General features: G+C 44.7%; 1 protein-coding gene across 1 annotated transcript; it reads left to right on the top strand.

Annotated features, from left to right (window-relative positions):
* Positions 1-6,738: 6,738 nt before the first annotated feature.
* Positions 6,739-7,524, top strand: LOC124668330 (germin-like protein 1-4). The gene is made up of 2 exons (XM_047205493.1): positions 6,739-6,868; positions 6,980-7,524. The coding sequence occupies exons 1-2, from the start codon at positions 6,739-6,741 to the stop codon at positions 7,522-7,524; spliced, it is 675 nt and encodes a 224-aa protein (XP_047061449.1).
* Positions 7,525-7,884: the final 360 nt, after the last annotated feature.

Raw genomic sequence — 7,884 nt, 5'->3', positions numbered from 1 at the left:
GCGTTCATGATGCGTACAGTTGGTGGGATCGGCCCTGTCGTACGCACGTCCTGCGCCGATAACTAAAGAGCCTCGATATGCTTGTATCTTTTCATTTGATCGTTCCTTCATTTCTGTCGGTGCTGTCAACTGAAGGGCCTCGGCGGTGTTCGTTAATTCTTATTTTTTTATTTCTTCACGAAATATTGGTAATTAATTTGTATTTTTCCATTTCGATTGATGAATGACTGGATGTACTACCTAAAAGTTTCATGGATTCTCGTGATATATTGGACACTAAATATCCCAAATGTATTTATTTGGCTACAGAAAAATCCTTAATAATTTAAGATTTGCAAACGCTGGGAATCAGCCCGCTAATACTTGCAAAGTATCAGCCATCTCGAAACCGTTCATTGCATTTAAGTGAATTTATCTTGTGTGTCGTATGAATGTATCTAAAGTGTTTCGCATATGGAGCATCGGTTTGCAACATATTTTCCTATGGTCTGTATTAGTCACAAAAAAATTGCAAATTTGTTAAGCTGGCTGCACCTATAGCCGGGTATGCAGCAAATATTCTCGTCAATGCTGCAACAAAATCCCGAACATAGCATTTTTTGTGTATGTAGCACTTCAAAAATGTGACATTGTTTTGCTATAATTTCTGCAATAGATCTAATATTTTTGCCTAACCTATCCAACATTACATAAACATATATCTAACATTTCTGCGCTCTCTCTATTGCATACGTAAAAATTCATTATAGCATTTTTTTCCATACTTACATAGCAAAAACTGTACACCCATACATGTAATTAATCGCAATGCCATATGTAACATCAACATCGACAAAATTCCCAAAAAAGTTGGCGTTCCCCTTTTATAATGGAGGCACCACCGAGTTCACCAGCGAAGAATCTGATACACAGGATAGGAGGAGACTCGATGATGCCCATATCCGGTCAATCCAAACCAAATCCACTCATTGTTTGTCTTCTCCCAGGTCTTGTGGCATCTCAAGAGCTCGTTTCCCATGGCAACATGGGAATGCTCGGCTATGGCCAGCACGGGGCAAGCTCAAGGTCCTTCCAACACACGGATAATGATACCAGACCGAGAAACCCGAGCTAGTACTTCCCTAATGTGTTGATCCAACGAGAGGAGGGCCACGCACGGGAGAGGAGCAGGGGGCCGCGGCCCCGACAAGAGGAGGAGGACCGTGCGCGGAAGAGGAGATGCGTTAGCTGGCTAGCAAAAATGGCAGCACCCAGTGGTGGCAACAACTGAGTAGGAACGCGTGTGCGCGAGCACCGATGCGAGTTCTCCTTTAAGATTTCATTACTTCCTATGGGCCAAATTAATTGGCGTAGCGACAATACTATGTCTAGTATAAATGTATTTCTGAGCTACGGTAAACTAAATTCAGCTAGGGTGTTATAATAATATTTTGTCCAATCATATAAATGACTATGTGTGTAATGTACAATAAAGATGATTTCCTCTTCGTGAAAACACAATTAAAAAATGTGCATATTAAACATGCACACTACTAGTTTACTAATTGTTCAAGTATCATGATTTCTCTCTTTTGGTTATGACATATGACATATAGGGTCTTTTTCAAAAAAAAATGCAATAATATAAACATAATATAACATAATGTTAGTTCCTTTTTCAAATTTTGTTAAAGAGAATAGTTGAAAAAGTTTATCTATGTTTCAGTCTACTGAGAATTCTTTAAAGTCTTGATCTCTAAAAAGTGCAACCATAGTTTAGAAAGTGCAACTAGAAAAGAGTTGCACATTTCTAGCCCGTTGTTTTTTTTTTTTTTGGTGATTTAGACATAAAAAAATTCAGTCACTGGGATATAACAAATCCGAGTAAAAAATTATACTATGCAAAGGGGACATCCACAAGAAAATTAGGGCTACATTGATTCGCTGGATTTAAAAAAAAAAGACATGAATAATGTCATTCACTCTTTGGTTCCATAGAATTGGAAAACTACGGGAATTAGCATCAAAGATGTTTGTCACACAATATAAGATTCAAGAGAATTAATTCTATCACATAGAGTTTGAGTATACGGTTTTTTACTCCAGAATAGATTCCAAACAAATACTTAGGGGAAACATCTACAGATCAAAGCATTCAACTTGAATGAAATATGTAGGAAAAATATTTTTATACATAAAAACTATTATTTAATTTATTTTAAGCACATAAATCTTCGGAATGTATTTCTTATGCTCAATTCCACCTTCATATAACATAAAAATTATTCATGGGGTTGTTATGCACTCGTGGATCTTGGTTTAATCGGATTTTTTATTGCTTGGTAATTCTTTTCTCGATACTAATTTTTTATTATATTAAAATATATAATTTTATACTAATTTTTTATTATATTAAAATATATAATTTTACATAATTTTATACAAGTTTAACACTGAAAAAAAAACTCCATGTCTTAGTTCAGAAAAAGAGGAAGCACTACTCGTTTGGACCCCCATTTTGTAGGATAACTAGTGGAAAGGTTCCCACTGCAATTTTGTATAACAAATGTATGTACAAGGTATTTACATTGTTTGGCATGTAAAAAAGGGAATAAAAATAAAAGATCTAACTTTGAGATGCTAGCTAGTCTTTCAGTTGTTGGACTTTTTTTTTCATGATTATATGGCTTACAAGCTTCAGTTTTTGATAATAAATAGCTTTCCAAATATGAAACGTTGGCCTTAGGTCTTTGAAAATTTTACTATTTCTTACTATCCATATGGCCCAAGCTACAAGTATAATGATTTCCATGAAGAATGGTAACTTTAATTTATTTCTGATATCTTAGAAGGCTCATATATATACAGAAATATTTCTCATCCTTTGAGGGCAAATGAAGTCCCAGCAGTGGTCAGCAAAAGGACACGGCCAGAATAGGTGCATCAGAGTTCCTCCTGTGAGCATTCCTAATATGAATCTTTGAGAGAATCTCTTCTACCGTTGGTTGGTGGCAGAGTTTCTGGCGAGATTGGTGGCAGGGATCGGGACCCCTATGCGACCGATTCCCTACGCTCTTCGCCGTTGCCACGGACCAAGATATCTCGGTTGCCGCTGCCCGCATCGGTACCTCTTGGCACCTCCCGCTCCGCCGTGAGCTGGGGCAGGGAGACCGGGTGGCCCTTGCCAATCTCCTTCGGGAGGTTCGGGTGCCATCTCCCTCCCCCCTTCCAGATCAGGTTACGTGGGCCCTAGAACCTTCGGGGAGGTTCTCCGTGCGCTCGTTATACCTTAGACTTTGTCAGGGGACCCCCTCGAAGTTCTTTAGCGACCTCTGGAAACTCTCGATCCCCTTAAAGGTCCGGATTTTTCTTTGGCAACTTGCTAGGAAACGCCTCCCTTCTAATGAGAACATCCGGCGGCGTAGGGGGCCGTCCCTGGGTCTTTGTGCCCTTTGTGGGGAAGTTGAAGATAACAATCACATCTTTTTCGACTGTCCCCTCGCTCGGTTCATGTGGAGTGCAGTTCGGGAACTGCTCGACCACACTTGGAACCCGTCCTGTTTCGCGGATATCTTTAGGCTCCTCCACGCTCAACGGGGTCAACCTAAGCGGGTCCTTGGGATGGCGTGCGCTGCCCTGTTGTGGACGCTTTGGAATCTCAGGAACAAATTCTCGATTGACGGGGTCTTTCCCCGCCAACCTGCTGATGCCCTCTACAAAATGTCTATGTACTTGCAGGTGTGGAAGCTAGTGGCTAGGAAGAAGGACCGCGAAGCAGTGGAGTGGGCGGTCACCCGGATCCGCACTCTCCAGTCGACCATCAGAGACCGCGACAGCTAGATCCTTCTCTGGTGGCTCTGTATCTCCGGCGTCAGGCTTCGGTGGTGTTGGGGCACCCCCCGACCTTGTGTGTGTGTTTGTGCTTCAGTTTGGGGCGAACTTGCCCGGTTGGTGTTTGTGTGTTGTAAGACTCTGTTGTTGTGGGCTGTGTACTCTGCCGTTGGGGCTTTATTAATTTAAAGCCGGGCTCTGCTCGAGCCTTCCGTCTAAAAGAATCTCTTCTACCTCCATGAATTCCTAATATGCTTGTTCTGACAAAGTAAAATGAGACATATGAACTTAGTGTGGACTACCTCATGAATTCTAATGTCTGTCTTTTTAGCAAATGTGATAAGGTGAGGCATTTTTTGCCACATATCTATCTAGAAGAAAGCATATTTTCCATCACCAAGATTACATTTTGTCATTGCTTTAAATCTATCCACTAGATTTAAGTATGTTCTCCACCAAAAGGATCCAACCAATGTGTGTACTGCTTTCATTGGCCCCATATTTCAACGCCCCCTAGTGAAAAAAAAAACTCCAACCAAATGTTATCCTCTTCCCCCGACTGGATCTTCTCCACTGCTCGCTCATATCCCTTTCTCCTGGCAACACACCGTTGTATCTAGGCCATGCACCGCCGCACCACCACAACCCCGGTCACGCACCACCCCAGACCTAGACTCACGCGCCTCTCTCGTGCAGCCCTGCCATCGGGGGCCATCGGAGGAGCAACGTAGAGAGAGTGACTGGCATGGATCTAGCCAGGAAGCCTTCCTCCCCACCGATGTCGCCTCCCCATCTACCATGAGGATCCCATGTACCACCGCCGATGCCGGCTGGTGCATCAGGGAGATCGAGCATGGGGGCGGAAATTGTGGATGCAGTGGTCGTGGTGTTCTCGGGCGACTGTGCCATGGGTGAAGAACATAGGTTTTCTCGAATGGAGGAGGAGAGGCGGCAAAGGTGGAGACGAGGATGTGGCAGTGCTACGAACCAACCTCGGTGGTGCTACGCTGGGAGTGTGTCTGCACTACAAAGGAACTCTGCTCATGCATCAAGGGGTGTGCACCGATGCTGCCATGCTTGGGGAGGTGCTACCATCTAGAGGTGGTTGGCTCCAATAGGCGGGTGGCGCTACTTCTAATGAAGAGCATTGGCACTACCAATGAAGGACTCAGGTGCTACCTTGGGTCAATGTCGGTGTTGCAAGGAGCAAGCGACGGCGGTGCTATGAGAGGTCGTCGTGGTGCTAGGAGAAGTTGGCCGGGTTGCTACCATAAGTCTATGGCGGTGCCACCATAGGGATAATTTTGCTACATACTCTTTTCATTTTTTGCATCATGTGAAGATTTCTTTTTGCTGCAATTTGCACCAAATGATTCTGTGGATTTCTAGCATATGTAGAAATCTTTTTTCCTACAACTGTTATGTGATTTTGCTATAATAGTACACATTTTTTTGTTACTAGGTCTCCTGCAACATCTCCGAAGAGGTCGGTTTTTCCTACAACAGCACAACTTTTTTCTACGAGGTCGCCGGTGAAGTCTTCGGCGAGATCCATGTCTGACGGGTCTTGGTCTTTTGTTTTTAGTAGAACTTTTTTTGCTACAATAAAGCTAAATCAATAATTTTATTTGCTACAATGAAGTAAAAGTGGATTTGTTTTGCTACAATGAAGCAAAAGCGGAATATTTTCTGCCACAATAAAGCAAATGCAGGATTTGCATAAATTAGACACATGTCAACACGGGGTTCAGGTACATGGAAATCATATCCTCCGGAGGACGCCTTCACCGTAGAACCAAGAAACCAATGACCAAAGATACACAAAACCAAAGAATAATCCGGGCTTGTTTGCATTCAAAGGATTCCCAAAAAAAAAAATTGAAAGATTCTTATCCACAAGATTTTTTTTATAGACACCATTTGATTTAAAGATTGAACCCTCAAAAATTTCCGTGGATTGCTTTCCTATACTACATTCCATAGGATTTATAGCCAGAGGTTAGACCTCTTGGAAAATTGCATACGCGTTTATATGACAAATATAACATGTACTCAATATCTATAAAAAAATCTGTGTTTTAACTAGTCCGCTTTTGATTCGTGTAGAATTTCACATATCATGACATATTATTTCCTGAATTTTTCCCTATTCATATGCTTTTAAAATCCTTTGAATTAAACAGGCCCTCCGAAGGTGAACCTCGAAGTAATTCCGCATAAGAGTAAACCCGCAGCTAGTTTGGCTCGATCAGTACTCGTGTCATTCGTCAACCCGGCTGGCTTTGCGCGTCCGGCATAGGCAGTTTGCGTTCACGCGAATATACATGTACCGAGAATATGTGTGCAGGTGCACACTGCACTATATAGCGTACACGTCATCCAATGTAACAATGAAGGGGAAATGCATGCGAAAGCAATAAATAAAGATCACATGTGTGATGCTGACAGCCTGATCGACACTGATGTCCTATAAAATGCATGAACGGAGGTAGTAGTAGTTTGCATACATGCATATATGATACGGTCACGATTTGGACCGACACTTGACGTGACACGCAACGCAACACTATTTGTCCCAAAAAGGAAGTAATACTGCTCACTGTCGCACCTCTCACGTACATCGTCTAACAAGTTAGCTAGATCTACCAGTACCAAGTAGTACCAACTCAATGGATCAAGCCGAGAGATTTCTTCTTCACTTAATTGGTTAGCTGAACGCATGACCAATCGATCCATCGATCACGTCGTCATCAAGCAACCAAATCACCTGCTACCGCGACATCTATAAATACCACCGCCCAATCTCCCCTCTTCATCAAACCGAAAGTTCCTGAAACCTAATTTGACACCAATAGCTAACAGCTAGCTAGCTCACGCGCATAGCTAACTAACCACCAAGGACCTGCAGCACAAGATTAACTGGAAATCATGGGCAAGCTCGCCGCTGTCCTCCTCGCCGCCTGCGCCGCCCTCCTAGCTCTCGTCGCGCCGTTGCTCGCTGGCGACCCCAGCATGCTCCAGGACATCTGCGCCGCCGACTACAAGTCCCTCGAGGGCCGTGAGTGGCGCTTAACATCACTCGAACCCTGCATTTCGCATTTCATTTCATCTCTGTCGTTCTGTGTTCGTGGTGCGTAATGCTGTTGCTGTGCGTGCGGACGCGATGCAGCGCTGCGGGTGAACGGGTACCCGTGCAAGAGGCCGGAGAACGTGACGGCGGAGGATTTCTTCTTCGGCGGGCTGGCGAACGCCGCCGACGTGTACGCCGGCGGCAACCCCATGGGCTCCGTGGTGACGGCGGCGGACGTGGAGAAGGTCCCGGGGCTGAACACGCTTGGCCTGTCCATGGCGCGCGTCGACTACGCGCCGTGGGGTGGCGCCAACCCGCCGCACGCGCACCCGCGCGCCACCGAGGTCATCTTCGTCATCGATGGCACCCTGGAGGTGGGCTTCGTCACCACGGCGAACAGGCTCATCACCCGGGCCGTGCCCAGGGGCGGTATGTTCGTGTTCCCGCGCGGCCTGATGCACTTCGAGCGCAGCGTCGGCGAAGTGCCTGCCGTGGCCATCTCGGCTTTCGACAGCCAGCTCCCCGGAACTCAGCCGGCGGCCGCGGCGATGTTCGGGGCGGTGCCGACGGACGTGCTTGTGCGCGCGCTGCAGACCGATGCCGGTGTTGTGGAGCGCATCAAGTCCAAGTTCCCGCCAAAGTAACACCACACATACGGTCTTGGTGTCGGCGCAAAATTTGATGCACTACTGTCGCTCAGTCTATTACGTACGCAACAACTATTACCACACGTACGACCAATCTCTAGTATTTATAGGTGGAAAGCGTCTCTTTATTTGTTCATCGTCCCTGTCTGTAATATGCATATCTAATGGTACCTTGAAATATTTGCAACGCGTCTATAAATGTCACAAAAATAGCTGTCGGTCACACGGCCTGGTTTAGATTCACACAAAATTTGTGCTAATTGTATGACCTGCTCAATATTCTTATTAATTCCATTACGTTATATTTTTCTTTTCAATTTCAAAACCGTCACTCTCGGCCGCTTGTGTGTTATGAAA

Source organism: Lolium rigidum, chromosome 6, assembly GCF_022539505.1.
Source record: "Lolium rigidum isolate FL_2022 chromosome 6, APGP_CSIRO_Lrig_0.1, whole genome shotgun sequence".
Lineage (NCBI taxonomy): Eukaryota > Viridiplantae > Streptophyta > Magnoliopsida > Poales > Poaceae > Lolium > Lolium rigidum.
This window is presented reverse-complemented; position numbering and strand designations above follow the sequence as displayed.